At 37.8% G+C, this 18,545-nt stretch overlaps 3 protein-coding genes across 6 annotated transcripts in view; 2 read left to right on the top strand and 1 right to left on the bottom strand.

Annotated features, from left to right (window-relative positions):
• The first annotated feature begins 5,547 nt into the window (after nucleotides 1-5,547).
• nfam1 (NFAT activating protein with ITAM motif 1) lies at nucleotides 5,548-8,958 on the top strand. 3 transcript variants are annotated; one of them, XM_032544469.1, is made up of 6 exons: nucleotides 5,548-5,871; nucleotides 6,008-6,270; nucleotides 7,376-7,497; nucleotides 7,948-8,076; nucleotides 8,221-8,331; nucleotides 8,422-8,958. In XM_032544469.1, the coding sequence occupies exons 1-6, from the start codon at nucleotides 5,849-5,851 to the stop codon at nucleotides 8,482-8,484; spliced, it is 711 nt and encodes a 236-aa protein (XP_032400360.1). In that variant the 5' UTR covers nucleotides 5,548-5,848; the 3' UTR covers nucleotides 8,485-8,958. The 3 variants fall into 3 exon arrangements, with proteins under 3 accessions (XP_032400360.1, XP_032400341.1, XP_032400350.1); XM_032544450.1 differs by having other exon boundaries at nucleotides 5,551-5,871; nucleotides 6,001-6,270; XM_032544459.1 differs by having other exon boundaries at nucleotides 5,552-5,871; nucleotides 6,001-6,270; nucleotides 7,951-8,076.
• Nucleotides 8,959-9,141: 183 nt separating this feature from the next.
• Nucleotides 9,142-16,312, top strand: f8a (coagulation factor VIII associated). Its single transcript, XM_032540376.1, has 12 exons — nucleotides 9,142-9,254; nucleotides 11,410-11,456; nucleotides 11,669-11,741; nucleotides 13,103-13,262; nucleotides 13,486-13,554; nucleotides 13,682-13,802; nucleotides 13,914-14,006; nucleotides 14,295-14,359; nucleotides 14,817-14,898; nucleotides 15,030-15,076; nucleotides 15,473-15,528; nucleotides 15,648-16,312. The coding sequence occupies exons 1-12, from the start codon at nucleotides 9,196-9,198 to the stop codon at nucleotides 15,727-15,729; spliced, it is 954 nt and encodes a 317-aa protein (XP_032396267.1). The 5' UTR covers nucleotides 9,142-9,195; the 3' UTR covers nucleotides 15,730-16,312.
• A 365-nt stretch (nucleotides 16,313-16,677) lies between these two features.
• The window catches only part of LOC116704770 (epithelial membrane protein 1), a 91,614-nt gene continuing 89,746 nt past the window's right edge, over nucleotides 16,678-18,545 (bottom strand). For both annotated transcript variants that reach the window (XM_032540389.1, XM_032540396.1), the window contains exon 5: nucleotides 16,678-17,350. In XM_032540389.1, the coding sequence (XP_032396280.1) occupies nucleotides 17,190-17,350 (161 nt within the window). In that variant the 3' untranslated portion in view covers nucleotides 16,678-17,189. The remainder of the gene's footprint in view (nucleotides 17,351-18,545) is intronic.

Raw genomic sequence — 18,545 nt, 5'->3', positions numbered from 1 at the left:
ACAGGTCGTTAACAGATTCGGACAGAGGGCGCACCCTGCAGGACGAACAGAGGAGGCTTCACAGATAATGTAATATAATACAGCCTAGAATATGGGCTAATATATAACACAAAATAAAATACAATACAAAATATGTCTTAATAATTGTTGTGTCAGGGTGGCGGATTATATATGTATATGCATACACATATATATATATATATATTTATATATATATATATATACATTTATATATATATATACATAAATTTATATATACATTTATATATATAAAAAAAATTATATATACATTTATATATATATAAATAAATCACATTACAGCATGCTCATGTGCTACACCTACACTCTCATTCACTCTCTTTTCATATTAATTTACATCACTTTTTAACATGAGATAAAAAGGACGAGATAGAAGTTGTAAATGAAAAACAAATTCTGAGCAATTTCAAGACTTCTTGTCTACGTTGGCATAAGAGTACTGTATATAAATATATATAATAATACTAAATACTATAAATAACATAAAATATTGTGTATAGCCTACTTTTCTTTGAAAATGTTCAATTTTATGACAACTGCTGATATTGATATTTCGATTTTTTTTGTCAACTGCTGTATCCACGGTCGAGAAGGAACTTGTAGGCTTGTCTCAGATAATGAGATCAAATTTACATAAAAGACTTCTCCATGTACTGCCAGAAATATAATTCTGATGGAAAAACAATACTTTTGTTCACAGTTTAATTTGAATATATTTAATCCAAAAATAAAAAATAAATGCAAAATAATCAGAAATAGCCTTCAATAACCCATCATGTGTTATTTTTGTGTTGTTAATTAAGTAATTAAGATTGTGAACTTTTCCTTAGGTAATGACATTTTGTGTTTTAGATTGTTTTCTGCGTGTGAGTGAATTGTTTCTGTGTTTTAATGTAACATATCTGCTTGCCTCAAATTGCCCCATTCATGAAGGTCAATTAAGTAACCTATTTGAACTGAATAGAAATAAATGGATTTGAAATACCAAGAACATGCCCTCGGTGTTGTCAGTAGCAACTGCAGCCCCAGATGTTATAAATAAAATCACGTAGCCTACAATACAAATGCTAAAATTAGACGGATCACTGTTTGTGCCAGGTAGCCTAAATGTTTTAAGCTAAATAAAACAACAATACAGCGACAGATGTAAAATATGGCAATGTGGAGGGAAACATGAATGGATAAGAAATGTTATATAAAAGCAAATGAACAGAACAGAACGGAACGATTGAGCTGACACATGCTGCTCATGAGGGACCACAGGCTCTGTGGTAGGCTACTTGGGGACAGGTGATAGTCGTCGCCTCCTAAGTGACAGAGCAGAAGAAACCAATCTAACTGCTCAGAGTCAGACAGCCTATATTAGGGGTGAGAGAGTGTTAAAGTTACCTGGAGTAGTCAGGCAGCAGTGTGCTGGGCTGAGAGTGCAGCAAAGTCTTGATTTCACGGAAGATGCGTTTTCCCCAGGCGTCTAAAACTCTGGTCACACTGCGCACTGAGGCCACATTGACACTATCAGCTGAAACCAAAACATCCATCACACCATCAGGCTTTGATTTAAAGAGAAACAGCCTGAATGACTCATAAGCACGTGTGTAGGCCTACTAATCACTTTCAGATCCAAATGTTCATCTCATCTCTGCAGTCTCTTAAGTTGCTGCTTTTCATTCAGTTCACCAATTAGGTCTCTTTATAATTACAACTGCAGACATCTAGTCACTCAGTGATTTACAGGCCTTGTATCTCTATAACGTCAAATGATCAAACGGAGGCTCGTAATTTACCTCCCTCTCTGTAGTTCCAGTATCCATAATCCAGTTCATTCTCCTCGCTGACTGAATGCGCCCCAGTTGCCATGGCAACCACCATCAGCAGCATCGACCAAGAAGGAAGGGGCATTACGAACAGACAAACACTTCCCCCTTTTAGAAAAAAAGAAGAGAATGAAGGAGAAAAACAAGGAAAAACAAGCCTGATGTGTTGCCTGTTAAAATATTATGGTATTTCTTTTTTTATGCAGGAGAGACAAAAGAAAAGAATTTGGCTAGGTTTAAAATAAGTGAAACAGACAGTCTTCATGTGACCACATCCTATCCAGTGGTGGAAAGTAACGTAAGTAGGCTAAAGTAGGTGACTGTTTTGATATAGGCCTACTTCTACTTTTTACATTTTACACCTTTAGTTACACACAAGATTCATAGATTCAGATTTTAAATAGGCCTGCAAAATGTGTAATACATATGATCAGTTCCTGAAATGCTTATATCAAATTAATACAATAATATAATAAATACAATAACATAACACTCTGGAGCCAGGGGCCCTCGGGGGCCCTTCTTCATAGTAAATACTTTTATTTTTGATACCTTAACTAGATTTCTATTTGTATTTCTATTTTCTATTTCTATTTCTGCTATTACTTCTGTAGGCCTACTTTAGGTATATTTTACACTCTGGTGTTTTTTAATTTTTTTACTTAAGAGAATGGTTTGAATCCTTCTGTTGGATTGTCATGCATAGTGAGGTGCCTTCAAGTCTTTCAACTTTAAAGCCATTCATAATAAAAGCCCAAAGAAACAGCCTTTTTGAGAGCAGAATGGCCTAATCCCATGACTCCAGGTGTGAGAGGAAAAACAAAGAAGAAGGTGAAAGCCGGTGACCCAGAGAAGAGGAGAAAAAACAAAAAGCAGGATTGCATCCATATGACAAAGTCCATGAATCACACCGGACAATAATAAGCCGATGACTCATTGTTGAGGTATTAGCCTAAAAATGTTTTCAGGGAATTTGGAGACTGCAGTGAAAATTATCTGAACTATAATCTGATACAGTTTGAGTCACATCTACAAACACATCAACAACACAACAATCAAGCCTCATACCAGGGTCCCTTCACTGTTATGAACGGGGTTTGTGTTGAAATAACTACATTTCTTAACTTTGCAAACTAACAGTTCCCTGGTAGAAGCATCACAGGCAGGAAAAAGGAGCAAATGAGCCGATACTCACAACTTTAAAATTATGTTGATGCTTCAATTTTCAGCAGGAAGTCCTCCGATCTAGCTTGAATACCAGATGCTTCTCTCACCTCCCCACTCTGCCACTGCCTCTGTCTTTTCTTCTTATTTCTTCCCCCCCTCTCTCTATCTCTTCTCTTCTGTTATGCTCTCTCCACCCTCGTCTCACAGCTGTAATCTAATTATGGGCAGGATCAGTCCTGAGTTTAAACACTCCTTATTTGTGGAGAGCTCTTTACACCCCAACACACACACACAACTCCTACTCTTTCTCTGGGACACACTATGACATCCAGCTGCTGCCAGATGTGTGGCACAGCCCCTTCTTTCAGATAACTCTCATTATTTACCCTGTTTTGGTCTCCTCTTCTTCACCCCTTCGTGGAACAGACAGGTATATGTGTCCGACGCTGTGATTTCACTCTGCTGCAGGATCCAGTTCCTCCTGAAAACTAGAGTTATAGCCCTTTTTCATCAGTCTCTGCTTCCCACCGTCTGCCCTTTATCCTAACAAAAGCAGCTCACATGCTCAACACACCTCCGAGCCTGAATATACAACTCTAAAAAGGTCTTTTAAGTATTTCTTTTTAAAGACTTTGAGAAGTTTTCAGATCTTCTATTCAAAGAAAGTAGCGATGCTGTAACACATTATAAAATACTCTATTACAAGTAAACGTCCTGATTCAAATTCTTCCTTAGGTGAAAGTACAGAAGTGTTAAAAACAAAATGTATTTACTGTATCAGAAGTAGAGTAGTATGTATGCACAATCTGTCAGTGTTATAGTATTATGTTGGTGGTTCATTATTTTTCATGCATAAACAAGCTGAAGTTAAACATGTAGAGCTTAAATGATTAGTCAATTAATCGATGGGTTGACCTACGGTTTTGATCTTTGAGTAATCCTTTAACGCCTTTTTTCAAACAAAAATGACAAATATTTGATGGTTTGAGGTTCTCAAATCTAGGAATTTTCTACTGGCCATGGTCTTACAACATAGTAAAATGATTACTTTGGATATTTGGACTGTTGGTCTGACAAAACAAGATAGTTTTTTAGTCCAACCGATAAATCGAGAAAATACTCAACAGATTATTGCTGATTAAAGAATCATTAATTGTAGCCCAATGTTGTACCAGATTTAGGTGACGTTACTTTTAAGTACTTCATATACTTTGGGGTAGTTTAATCTATATCAACGCATGTATATAATACTTTTTTTTCTGAAAAGTAACAAGGAACTATAGCTGTAAAATAAATGAAGTTGAGTTAAAAGAACAATATTTCTCATTGAAATGTGGTGGAGTTGAAATATGTTAAAATATGTATGTGTGTTTAGGAGGACTGTTCTTCCATGTTGTGCTTCTTTAAGTTCTGTTCTTACAATGTTTTTTTTTTTTTTTTTTTAAATGTACAAAAGATTTAAAGGAAAGATGGAAGATAAGGAGTCTATGAGGCGTGATATGAAATGGAATGAATTATTCTTTATTGACTGGCACCCAGATGTTATTCCAGCTCTCTGTGTCTGTTTCCATGCTGTGGCTGAGATGAGGTCAGAGTTGGCCACTAATGCTGCCAAGAGAGAAAATGGTGAAAAATGTGTGGATGGAGAAGAGAGAAGGAGAGGGGAGTGGTATCACGGGTGGAAGAAAAAACAGACAAACACATGGGGTTAAATGATAATGATAACCGCTGCACTTCAACATCTCCCCGTCTTCTCCAGCAGCCTCAGAGAGCGATTTGACAGAGTTACTGCTGGGGAGAAGTCACTTCCAACAGGCACAGCTGGTCCACATTATCAACAGGCAGTTTGTCACCTTCAGCGGAATTCCAGCTTCACACACACACACACACACACACACACACACACACACACACACACACACACACACACACACACACACACACACACACACACACACACACACACACACACACACACACACACACACACACACACACACACACACACACACACTAGACTCTCACTGCTTGAGTCTTTTGCATCATCTGTCTTTTAAAACCACACTACAAGGTGTGTGTGTAATTTACACGCACGCCAAAATAATCAAAACTGGCCAGTGCAACCACCCCCCCCAAAAAAAAAATCGAATTTCCCTAATTTAAAAAAAGACATTTGCATCATAAATTGGTGAAGAAAAATCCACCAGTTTTCAGAAGAGTGTTTAACGCTTAAAATTTCAATTTTGTTCAAAACGACGAGATTTCAACCCCCTTAATGTTGAACTGTAAGTCACACCCTTGTGTGCACTCACACTATAGTTTCTCCAAGACTGTCTCACCGTGGAGGAAAGCCAACATTGCACTTCACTTCACATCCAGAGGCTGACATAACGGAAAAATGCAACCAGAAATATTTCCTCTTACTGTTACACAATACAAAGCCAGTTAAGGGCATCCTTTCTACTATTTAATTTAATTTATTTGTGTATACATCCTCGTGGTGTACAGTACTTTCAGGCTTTAATGTTAAACATCATGTATCAAACAGAGTTGTAAAGGCTCTTTTAATCAGTCCTTTGGTCCCTTTGTTGTCACAAATGAGTCAGTGTCAAGAAAAACATTTTAAGGAAGTAGTTTTGGCAGAAACAGGAAACTCAACGCTGCAGTTTATGTACCAAGACAAACTGAAACACTGAATAGATATGTGAAACAACCTCAACAAAGAAGACTGGAAATATCACAAGATAAGATCACAAGATGGAAGCTCAACAAGTGTGGCATCTTTCTATGGTGTCGACCTGGATGATTGTCTTTTTCTTCATTTCTGTATGCTCAGGAATGAACACACTGAGTAAGCCATCCAAACTATATTTTGATCAAATGATATTTAGACATGTGTTTATCATTTTGCTTATTAATTCACTTAATGGACCACTCATTTCAGCTCAAATATTAACCTTTATGTTGTGTCCCCTCACAGAACTCAGGCTGGAAAGCACAGTCTTTGTGGCCTTCACAGACGAAGAGATCAACATTACTTGTACGTTGGAGTTACCAGCAAACCAAAGCAGTGACATCTTGACGTGCTCCAATCCTCTCCAAAATCAGATTTATATCTGTGACGTCTCTGAGACAACCGACCAGACACAAAGTGTCAAACTGACGTTGGAGCTGAAAAACCTGAGAATGTCAGGAGAATACAGTTGCCAATATAAAACAGCCAAGGTGTACTGGTTTCTTCGAGTAAGAGGTGAGTAGGAAAAGAATTGGATGTGAAGTGAAACGGATGTTTAGGGAAGTAAAGAAGCAGCTTTATTACATTTCTTCAGTTCTGTCTTTATATGAGATCTTTAAACTGGAGGTCATAACAAGGTGTGGGCTCTCTGTAAAAGACTGTCCTCAACCTTTTCCTCTGCCTAATGATGAAGACCCCCTGGATGTGGGGCAAGTTTGCTCCTCTTCATTTTCTGTCTCAAAGCACTGTGGGATTGCACAGGACTCAATTTGAGACTGAGCAGTGGCATGAAAATAGGGAAGGGGCAACAGTTGAAAATGTTTAACTTAGTACAAATTAAATGAAATTTAAGGTTGACCCAGGCTTGCATTGCCAGACCTTCCTTCACAGAGCTGCGGAAGCTAGCTACTCTCTGTAAAGTCGTAGGTGACACAGGAATCAACTGTCGCTCCCATCCCATCCCGAACCCACAAAAATACGCCTATCATATCCCGGTCATGTTACTGTCCCCACCCCCCCAAATTTCTTGTCCTGCAAAATCCGGACACGTGCTTCACACCTCGAGCAGGCTCACACACCACCCAGCGAAAAAGAGAAAAAAAAAAAAGAGCCAGTTGGTATCGCAAGTGTGCGTTTGGTTAATCGCAGTCAAATCACTGAGGTTGCCTAGGAAATTTAGGCTACACTGTACATTACCTGCAGGCCTAGGCGATATCATTACTTAATTCCTAACGGAGATCTTCTCACACTAAAAACACACATTTCTCTTTCCCGCCCGTTCCTGTTGGTTTCTATGCTCTATTCTGTCCCTATCACATTACCAACAGTGAAATGACCCAACAAATTGCCACCTTCTATTGTAAAGCCCACAGAGGCAATGTTGTGTAATTTGTTTGAGGGTCCCAACCCCCAGATTGGGAATTACTGTATGGATGTCAAAAGCCATTAGTTGACAAATACTAATGCTGCCAATGAATTCAGTTTATATTGAAATATGCAAAAGTTCATAGATCTTAAATACGTTTAGACTGTGGATTACTTGTTCGACAGATGAGGAATCCTTCAGCCAGTTATGAAACATTCCTGCACATGCTGACATTGAATGGTGGGTGTTTTCCAGGTGACGGCTACAGGGATCTCGTAATGTTGGATAACACAGAATTAATCATAGTGTCTGTCTTCACTGGTGTGCTGCTGGTTTTCAGTGTGGTTGGCTCAGTGTGTGTCTTCAGAGGACATGGGGTAAGATGTGTCCCTCTCATGGCGGACGTTAAGAAAAAGTATTTTGCAATGGAAGTATGTTGCTTCGTTATAAACAGGCAGTAATGTAAATGAGTTTCAGAAGCTCCAGAGGAAGTTAATCTTTTAATTTTCAAATTATATTTAGTCGATCAACACAAAACAAATCAGCAACTGTTTGATAGTTGTCATCAAGCAACTTTTTAAAATAGAGCAGACACATGTCTGTAAGCAACCAATGTCAAACTTACTAACGGTTGTGTACCAGCAACTGAGTAACTCCTTAAAATTAAAAGTTTATTTAAATAAATGGATTAAATGGAAAGATGTTATTAAATAATTAACTCACAATGAAGACAAAACTAGAGAGGGATCTGATTCAGTCTAGTTTGTTTGTTATCCTGATTTTGTTATTCATTTTCCTTTTAATGCATTTCAATTAATATTGTTTAGAAGAAATGCACCACTGAACGCGGCAACACCGGTAGAAAACGAAAGCAGAACAGAGAAGAAATGAAGGAGACAGAGATGGAGGAAGACAACATGGATGAAATAACAGCTCCATCAATGTCTTTTTATGCTGTAAGCATCTTTCTACTCAGAAGTATACAGGCAGACACATCTCACTTGAATTAAATTGCACCACATCAAGTTTGTCCTCCACCTTCCCTGCTATGTTAATTTTATTTTACAATTGCTGGAAACTGATGTGAGAAATTCTCTCAGAGTCTGGAGACTCGACCCAGGTCCATTTATGATGTGCTGGATCACTCAGCTGCCAACAGAGGGCCAGACCAAAGCAAAGCTAAACCAAAGAAGAGGGAACCCAACGTAACGGTCAGTGTACACTTCAGGTGCTTTGTCACATTCTGTTATCAGTGGAAAACAATAAAGCAGTTGGTGACCTGTCTTTTACTTCCTCCACAGATGGCAATACCCACACAAGACCAGGATGAAGGTGTATTTGAGTCAGTCTATGAAAATTTTTGAATCAGAAATAAACTTGTTTCACCAGGTTGTGATATTTATATAAGTGGCTGAGATGACCTCAGTTTGCTTTGCTGTGTCGTTGTCACCTGTCATAATAATAATAATAATAATCTTCTATCTTGTTTTTTTTTTTTTTATTTGTTAAATACCAAAGTAGGCCTATTATCAGCAAAATACACCCAAAGAACAAAAGCAAAAGTAGGCTAGGCTACTCATCATGCGGGGAAAATGGCCTCTATTTGTGTTACATTATAATGTTTTATATTCTTTATATGGATGCATTGATATTGTAATGTTGTAGCTGGTTGCAGTAAAACTAATATAAACTATGTTATTTACTGTTGTGAGGTCAGATTTACTGTATAAACATGCCTCATAGATTCAAAATATGATTTTGAAATGAACTAGTAGGCTAACTTTGCTTGTCAAATAAATGTAGGGGAGTAAAATGTAAAATAAAAAGAACAAAAAAGTGCAGTGTGTCCCTCTGAAATGTAGCGGGGTAAAACTTTAAAATTGCATAAGTAAATAAAAATACCTCTCCCACTGATTTCTGTTTCTGTAACATATCTCCTAATTTGGGTATTTCCTCCTCCAGCTAAGCATCATCCTGACCAATGGAATTGCTAGGTTTCGATTCTACGAGCCAATCTCATCGCTTCTGTCAGTGTGACTTCCGGGTTTGGTTTGTTGTGTTTTTCTGCATTGACCATGGCTGCAGAGGGCGATTTTCTGGCGAGATACCGTGCCGTGTCAAACAAACTGAAAAAGTAAGACGTTAAGTTACATTAGTTCAAATAGAAAGGTAACTGAATATCAAGATTAGTGTTACGTTACATGACAATAATGCTTAAGATAAGTGATACAGCTAGCTAGCGTTAGCGCTAGTAAGCTAGCTAGGTTAAAATTTAGCCCATTGCCATTACTGTCCGTGTCCATATTACGTTTTTTAATCTAAATGAATATGCATGTGATGCTGTTTCTAATGTAATATCATGTTGGTAGATTACATTGGTTTAGTTAGGTTCATGAATAGTAGTAATTAACTGGTTAATTTAGCTAGCTCTGTCAAATATCTAGCTGGGGCTTCGGGGCTCAGATTTTTTTTCTCAGATTTTTTTAATCGTCACTACTATATGTAACTATATGCATTTTTTTTCAAGCCATTTGATAAAAGAATGCCAGAAAATCTGTACATAATTTGGTCAAATCACGTTAGTTGCCAAGCACATAAAATAATCCTATAGAGCCTACATTGTTGTTTGTATCAAATATTCTCCAAGGGGCCGTTTCAGGAAGGACGTTTAACAAATTCTGAGTCTAATCCAGTCTAACTCTGGTCTCTGAGTTGATTTACCCTGAGATGGCAAACTCTGAGTTTTTGGTTCCAGAACAGCTGATTGTAGTTGGTTACAGCGAGTTTGAACATGTATTTTGTTAAACAAGCTACACATCGGCTGCTGCAAAAGAGAGAGAATTTGCGTGGAAGAAAATTGCTGCTAAAGTAAAAGCTTAAGTTCCAATATAGTGTATTATTTTCATATTTAATCATGAGTATAATATTACTTGTGAAATGCCATCGCACCTTTAGTCTAATTCATTTGCAATCCTGCGAGCAAAAAGTACTAGGCCTACAAACTTATTCTAAAGCTGCCGCACCATCATTAATAGAATTATAATTCATAATCTTTTATTTCCGAGGGTTTACATCATTCATCTGCAATACTGTAGAACTTATTTTTAATGGCTCTTACTGGTTTGTGTGTAGGGAACACTACAACAACGTTTAAAAAATGTTTTAGAGCAAGTCACACTCGGCTCTTTGCTATATAGTGGCTTTACTAATATGCTCTGCATCACCAATGTTGTAAAGAAAACTGTTGTTTGCAAAAAAAAATGTAATGCGACACAAAGAATGCGCTGGGATGTAGAGCATGTCCACAATGGGTGATGTTAGTGATATAAGGACAGATAAGGTTATATAGGCTACATAACTTATAGACTGGGAAGAAAAACTATACCGCTCAAATAGGTAGGCTAGTACTAGGAAAGGAAAATGCATCTATAGTTGGAGCCTCAATATTATCTCCCAACATATGTTTAACTCCCTGCGAGTAATACAGCTTTTTCATTAACGGGATTGTCAACAACAAAAAAGCAAATGCCATGCATAAAATACGCCTGATACAGACTCAATGAATGAATGAGGAAATGAAAGACTGCTTTGTCAGAGGTAGGAGACTGAGAGAAACCCTTCTCTATCAGCTATCTATAACCTCCCTTTCTGAAACAGAAAACCCAGAGTTTCTCTCTTCTCAGAGTTAACAAACTAAGAGTTTTCACTTAACCTGCTTTCTGAATTGGACCCCAGCTGTCTTCATCATTCTGAAACCAGACCACAACAAAGGTTGAGAATGACACAGTTTCACTCCTGCCACCTTAAGAGAGATATTTACTAGTTTGGTGTTACTATTTGGAAGTTGTATAGAATAGGTAGGGGAATTTGACTATTACTAATGTTGAAACCTATTTTTGTTATACTATGCTGGAGTAGCAATTAATGTTTAACTGATAAATCTGCTACATTTTAATCCATCCAATAATATTCTGGGCGGCGTTAACGGCAATACATTTAGGAAGCCATACATCCTCTGGAGACCTTATGTCTCTAGTTTCAGGATGTTTCATAAGGCTGTGATTATCCTACTTTTTTTTTATCCTATTTTTTTTAAATGGTGTCACTACAATGAAATGGCAAATATCACAGATGAATATGGTCTCATGGAATCCACAAGAATGACCTTAAAGATTCATTAGCGCATTCATTCTTCTGTTTAACACCTGAACAGTTAACTGAAGTGTTATTACTAGCTTGCTACTATAGAGATATCTTAGACAATTGAAATGCTTGTTTCCTTGTCGCAGACGTTTTCTTCGGAAGCCCAATGTAGCGGAGGCAAGTGAGCAGTTTGGTAAGTGGCAGCTGGTCTCTGCACAGCCGTTGTAACCTAACGTTACCTTTACACTGTTAACGCCAAAATTACAGTATTCGTTCATTACGCACGACATGGAACCAACTTCAGCCTTTCTCCTTGTTATCCTCCATGTTGTAGAGAATGTGTGTCATTAAACAGTTTCTTCACAGTTTGCCTCACATGTATTTTGCTGTTTTCACCTGTGCTAGGTCAGTTAGCCAAGGAGCTGAAGCAGCAGGACTGCCTTCAGTATGCTGCCTTCTGTAACCTGGCCATGGCTAGGTGAGTTGGCAATTATGTATTCTCACACCTTTTTCACCAGCTTGACCTGAACCAGTGTCTAACACAACACAAGAGACAACATAAAGGGATATTTTACACAATAGCCCATTTCTATAGCCTGACAAGCCAGACCTACATCAAGATGTTGGGTCAGGGAACTCACCATTGGCAGGGCTCAATCCGAGGGGCGGGATGAACAGTTGTCTTTCAAATTCCCCCAGGATAGTGCTACAACCAACCAGAGTAACGCTTGATGATAGATTAAACTTTTGCAATATCCGGTTGGCAAATCTCCAAACACATTTTCCTTTTTTAAGAACAACTTTAGTGCTTAACTCCAAGTCTTCCAGAGTTGCGGTAAAAAGACGATTAAAAAAACGCTGTTCGCCAGCAGCGGCAGCCATCTTCTTTGTTTTTAAGTAGCAGGGAATTCATGCGAAACCGTCATTATGTTAAGCCCGCCCACAGACTCTATACACCATGTGATTGGCCTGACCAGAATTTGTTTTTTTCAGCTTGCAAGCCAACAGAGAGTTGCTAGACTGACCCTGGCTGCAAATTATATTTGCTGCCACTACGGTGCGTCTAGATTTCTAGGCTACCACTTCTACCTTTGGGGCAACAATTTGGAAAAGGCCCTTTGTTGTGTTTGCCCTCATGCACAAAGCAAGGTTCATAAAGAAATGGCTTTCCAGTTTGGTGTGTAAGAGCTTTAGTAAATGTATCTTGAACAGGGCACTGACCTTAGCCCCATCCAACATCTTTGCGACAATGCACACTGTGAGCCATATGTTATTACCCAAGATCAGTGGGCAACCTTGTTAATGTTCTTCTGGCTAAAAAGGAGCAAAATCCCTCAAGCCGAGCTTCAAATTTTGTGTAAATCTTTCTCAGACGAGTGGAGGCTGTTATAGCAGCTCATTGATGCCCATGGCTGTAGATAAGAGATGTTCGGTAGTCACATATTGGTGTATTGTCCCGGTATTAGTTTCAGCCATGCAGTTTGTACCTAAAGTCCTCCCTTCACATCATAAAAGATTTTTCAAGGAACTGCATGTAAATGTTGTGACACGCTTGAACGGAACCATCAAAAATGTACTACATTGTCTATGCATTAATTAAGTAATTTGTCAGTTCTCCACCCACATTATGCAAACCATACCATGTTTGTTAGGAGCTTTTGGAATTTCTGCTACTCTGTTTTACATAGTCAGATCATCTCATAAAGGTGCAGTCCAGTGAGTGAGGACTCCTCTCTAGTTAATAATGTCCCACACAATAAGATGTTGGAGAGAGCCTCTATGTATTCATAGAGATGACATGATTACTGTTGTTATACATCCTGAATGTCTTGACTGCAGGTGTGAGCAAACTCTTTTTAATGCTCCCGGAGAGGCGCTGGCATTAACCGATGCTGCCCGCCTCTTTCTCTCATCTGAGAAGGAGAACCGGGCGCTCCAGGCCCCGGGCTTTGATGAGCACCTTCAGGCTGCACTCAACTGCTACAGTTTTGCTATCAAGGTACATTATGATATACCTAGTTTTTTGTTGTTGCTTAAAGCAACAGTTCGAAACACAGCTGAGAAATGTTTGTAAAATACACAAATATTTATAGTATACAGTATATACTGTATGCAATTTTGTGGACTATACTGTATATACAGATTAACGGTTTGCAGACTATATTATGGAATACATTTCTATAGAGACTGTAAAATAATGCTGATGTACAAATGGCTTACAGGTGCACATTGAGATGAACCAGCCTGTGATGGCAGCCAGCCTCTGTCTAGAACTTGGCAACGCGCTGAAGGTTAAACTTTGGATCAGATCTTCAAGCTGTCCTAAGAGATACATTTTCCTGATCTTCGCTTTGATTTTAACTTGATTCTGTTATTTAAATGACATGTTAATCTCAGCTCCTCCTCTGGTTTCAATAGGAGATGAACAGACCAGGAGAGGCTATTGTTCATTACCAGAGGGCTGCAGAGTTGCAGACACAGACGCCAATTGAAGCTCTGCTGTCAATGGGAGAAATGGCCACTTGTAAAATTCTCACCCGTGAGTTCAGTCAGACCGTCTGATACATCTGATATGTAGCTGATGTGTGTTTTATGTGCACATATGATTTATTTTGATTTTTCTGCAGTTTAAGCACTTGTGTTTTTGCAGGTGACTATGACGGTGCTTTGTCAGTGTTCACTGAGATGCAGCTGATATGCCAGGAGAGAGGACTGCAGCTACCAGGCATCAGCACCCCTGTCGGTGAGACTTTCCATTTCCACCTGCCTAAAATAATCCTATATATGTATAAATCCCCAGTGACCAAATTTTTGGAATGGAGGCCAAATACAATATGTCAAAAACATTTCTTTTGCTGAGATCAACAGCTGGATGTTTGAACAAACACACCAGGATCAGTTTTTAAAGGCAGTGTCTCACTGTCTGCTTTAAAATCATTGTTGCATTTTACATGATTACGCTGACTGGAAAATGGTGAACTAATGAACTCTCTTCATTTCTTTTCTGTATCTTAATTTTCATTAATAAAAGGTGCATTTCTGGACATTGTGGCAAAATGTGAGATCTCCAGAGTACTCCTGCTGATGTTTCTTGAGGTAGGCACGTTTATTTGACATAAAAAGACAAGACATAGTAACCAAAGTTACAGCCTCAATAAGGCAAAATCATTTTTATGAATGAAACTAGTTCTGGATGTCACTAAACTTATGGAAGGCTACATTTTAACAGAGTTTTTATAAGAAGTTGTGATGAAACACGGAGTACCTAGTGCAAAGTATTTTTTTTAATTTACCATGTATACAACAAGATGTAGATTTGCCAATTCTTTGTCAAACAGCCATCAACCAGCCAAAGGGGGAAAACAGAGCAGTTACATTTAAGCATAAAAAGAAGTAAACACCGCCACATTAGCAACACAACAGAAAATATTGCATAACTGATGTCAAGAGTATTGATATTGTATGACACTATATTAATCATTTATCCCACATCTTTACATTACGTACTGGTGCAGCAGCACTTTGATGGTCTAATGTTGCCGTTGTTGTGCAGCCCCCACCTCAGAAGTTGTTGCCAGAACATGCCCAGACCCTGGAGAGATATGCATGGGAGTCTTTTGACCCTCACAGCCAAGGTAAATGCACGTCAAAATTGATCCATTATCTATAAATTATAGACACTGTCTTTTCACTAGGAATGCAGATCATGAATCCTATGAGTGAAATTTATTTGAAGTGTAAACATGGATCTTGTCTTTTCTTTTAGTGACCTTCCTGCCTGAGAATGTTTTCCTGCTCTTGCAGTCCGTAGTTGTGAGTTTTATCATCCACCTACTTGGGGTTCACAGGATTTCCTGACCCTTCCTGCACGGGGCAGGATGGTCTTCACAGCCTTCACGTGACAGAGATTAATGTGCTAGAGTTTGTCTTCCTTTGACAATGGAATTTGTTTGTTTTTATTTGCAGTGTTGGTAGACTTTTACCTATCATAATATGAGGCAATCAGTATTCACAGTTCTTGATTTAATTTTACTCATGACTTAAATAAAAGATTCTTTTAAAGCAACTTTTTCTGGATGAACAGACTCTATCCACAGAGTTATGAATGAGCATAAACATTGACAAAACTCTGTAAACTTGTCAAGGTCATTGGAATCTGCAGTTATGTTTTTTATTTGTGCAGCCTATAACAGCAAATCTGTTTTGCAGATGGCATGTCAGGAGAAGGACACAGAGTCCCTCAAGTCTCTCCAGACTGAGCTATGGTGAGCATTTAAAAGTGATAATTTCCATTATGTGATGGCAACTAACAGCATTTTTATTGCTTCTCAATCCTAATTTTCCATATTGATCATGTGTTTGTTTTTTGTTTTTCTCCCCTCAGGCCCTTTCTGACTGCAGAGCAGAATCATCTTCTCCACCTGGTGGTTCAGGAGCGCATCACGCCGTCTGGCCAAGGCATTTAGTTTTTACTCCCTTCCTCTGGGAACGATACTTTATATAATGGAACATTCCTGTTTCTGACTAGGTCTGTTGTAAGGCCTAAAGAAGTGTTCATTGTTGTAACTTTAACTCAGTGAAATGCTTGTAACACAAAACTTTGCTTTTATTAAGCAAAGTCGCACAGATTTAAAAATTTGTGAAATATTCAATAGTATTTTCCAGTACTGTGTGTTGTCCTTGTTTTTGTCAAGATGCTAACTTAAGACTAAATTTAAATTCATTTATATGAAATCTTGTGTTCTCAAGTGATGGCTACAGAACTGGCCCAATATATACATATGTATTATGTTACAGTGACTTTGCTTGCATTTACAGCAGTTTAATAGATAAAAGATGAAGGCTTTGTGTAATAATGTGTTTATTAATACATGATATGGCTTAAATTCCAATGTAATTACGAGCAAATCCTATTGCATAGTTTGGAATTAAGATGATATAAAACACCGTTTTCCTCTATCCCTGGTTCAATTTATGTTCACTTGTACAAATTGCATGTACTTTTCTTATGATAGCAGCCAACTACAGACACAAAATCAAACATGATTTTTTTTTTAAAGAACTCAATACATGTTACAAAAAATACAATGGTTACAATGTACACAGATTTAAAAAAAAGGATACACTATACTTCACTTGTAAAATAAGGATACATGATTAAAACTACTCATATATATCTATATACTACTGTATATTAAGGATTGTCTTTTCTGATTGTTCAAGTACTGCAATGGGAATGTTGCAGTTTTGCCAACATGCTGTTCCTTCACAGATACAGTATTTATTCACTCCTTTACTCTGGAAACATGCAGTAGTAACTTTTTAACGTCATTATATAGGATAAGTACTGTCATCTCACAGAGTATTTTCAACTACTAAATCTCAAAAGGGCTTATTAAGTTTACACTTTTTTTCTCCTACTTAATCAACTTTGGTAGCTTCCTAAAGAAATCATTTTTCTTTAGGAAAAAAAAACACAAAACCACATTTTGTCATTTTTACACTTTTTTTTGGGGGGCTAGCTATTTCCAGTCGTTATGCTAGTTAACTGTCTGCTGGCAGTAGCTTCATACCTTATGCACAGATATGTCTGGCATCTATTCTCTCATCCAACTCAAGAAAGCATGTATATTTCTCAAAATGTCTATTCCTTTACAGTATGAAGTAATACCCTACACCTCTTGAATTAAATAGAAATCTATCAAGTAAAATGATTAAGTTCAGCCCTTCATGACTGCATGTATGACTTCCATTTCAATTTATGAAATTCTAAATATAAACAAATGGCTCTTGTAAACACACAAACACATTTTCCTAGCTACAGTCTTTTCCATCATTTTTTAAACACTTCCTTTTCCTATTATTTAATTTCCCAAATTCAAACTGGGAACATGATCCCAGGCATGCCCTCATTCCTTTTATCCTCTCACTCGCTCTTCTTTCGCAGGATGAGGTAGGTGATTGCTAAGATGAAGGTGAGGACAAAAGAGATCCAGGCCAGGACATAGGATTGTCCATATCCTCCCTCCGTTTCATTGGTGTGAAGCTCTGCTGTGTAGATTGAGGCTGCTATCATTATGCACAGGCCTGCAGGTGAGAAAATGGGAATATTGTCACGTACACCCAGACAAGGAACAATTCAAAAGTAATTATTGCTCCTATTAGAGGTTAAGGCCCATTTACAAGGACGGTGTAGCAGACTGTTCCACTGCAATCCCAAACAAATGAGAAACATGACTGTTTCACCTTGCTAATTTCCCAATGATATCAAGTCATGACCATGCTGTACATGTTAAAATCCCATTTTGTACTTTCTGTAAGTTTGTTTTATGTAGTAGCAGCACCAAAGATAAAGACAATCCATAATTGACCATCTTTACTGAATTGTATTGTGACAGAGATTGCTGTAGTTCACAGAACTTCTGTCTACATGAATATGTTCACTTTTACCAAAATCACAGCATGAGATCTTTTATTGAAATGTAAGATTACCACACCTAATTTAGTGGTATAAATGTGGCTTAACTTTATCATTTGCTTTTGAATACTCAAGTGAAAATCATAATCATGACAATATTCTGCCCATGTTGCTGATGAATAATTAGCAAGAGCTGAGCTGTCAACTAGTTGATTAGTTGATCAAAAGGAAAACAATTCTTGTTCCAGAAATCTGAATATTTGATGGGTTTCTTTTGTTGAGTAAAATGAAGAAAATAATCAGAACCCTAACCCTAAGCCTTTATAAATACCTTTTTAGTGTACAGAATACTAAGCTATTAAATAATTGTTGGCATAATTTTATAAATTATAGTTTTATTGTTAAACATACATGTGGCAGAGTGAAATCCTTAGGATGAACTGTATCTGTGGATGGCTACCAAACACACTGACAGTTATACTCCTACTGCAATAATTTTCAATCATGTGTAGTCCAGACTCTACGGATTAACAGGTCAAGCCTGCTGATGTAGACTCTTGAACCTGGATGAAACAGGAGTGAAAGTCAGTGACTTTCTGCACCTGCATCCATGTTTGTTTTAACACACTGAGCACATCTGTACATGCTGCAGCTAAGCTCTGCTGACATACTTTTACTTAAGTAACGTTTTCAATGCAGGACTTTTACTTGTAACACACAATTGCATCTGTATGAAAACATATCCACGTGTTGTTTTGTTCTGCTCTTCCTCACCGCCTCTGAGAGAAAGTTAACATATTTTAATATGCTACAGGATACAAGAAAATAAATCTAAATTTCTTACAACTGCAGGTCAGAATTTTG

The sequence above is a fragment of the Etheostoma spectabile genome, chromosome 2, assembly GCF_008692095.1.
Source record: "Etheostoma spectabile isolate EspeVRDwgs_2016 chromosome 2, UIUC_Espe_1.0, whole genome shotgun sequence".
NCBI lineage: Eukaryota > Metazoa > Chordata > Actinopteri > Perciformes > Percidae > Etheostoma > Etheostoma spectabile.
This window is presented reverse-complemented; position numbering and strand designations above follow the sequence as displayed.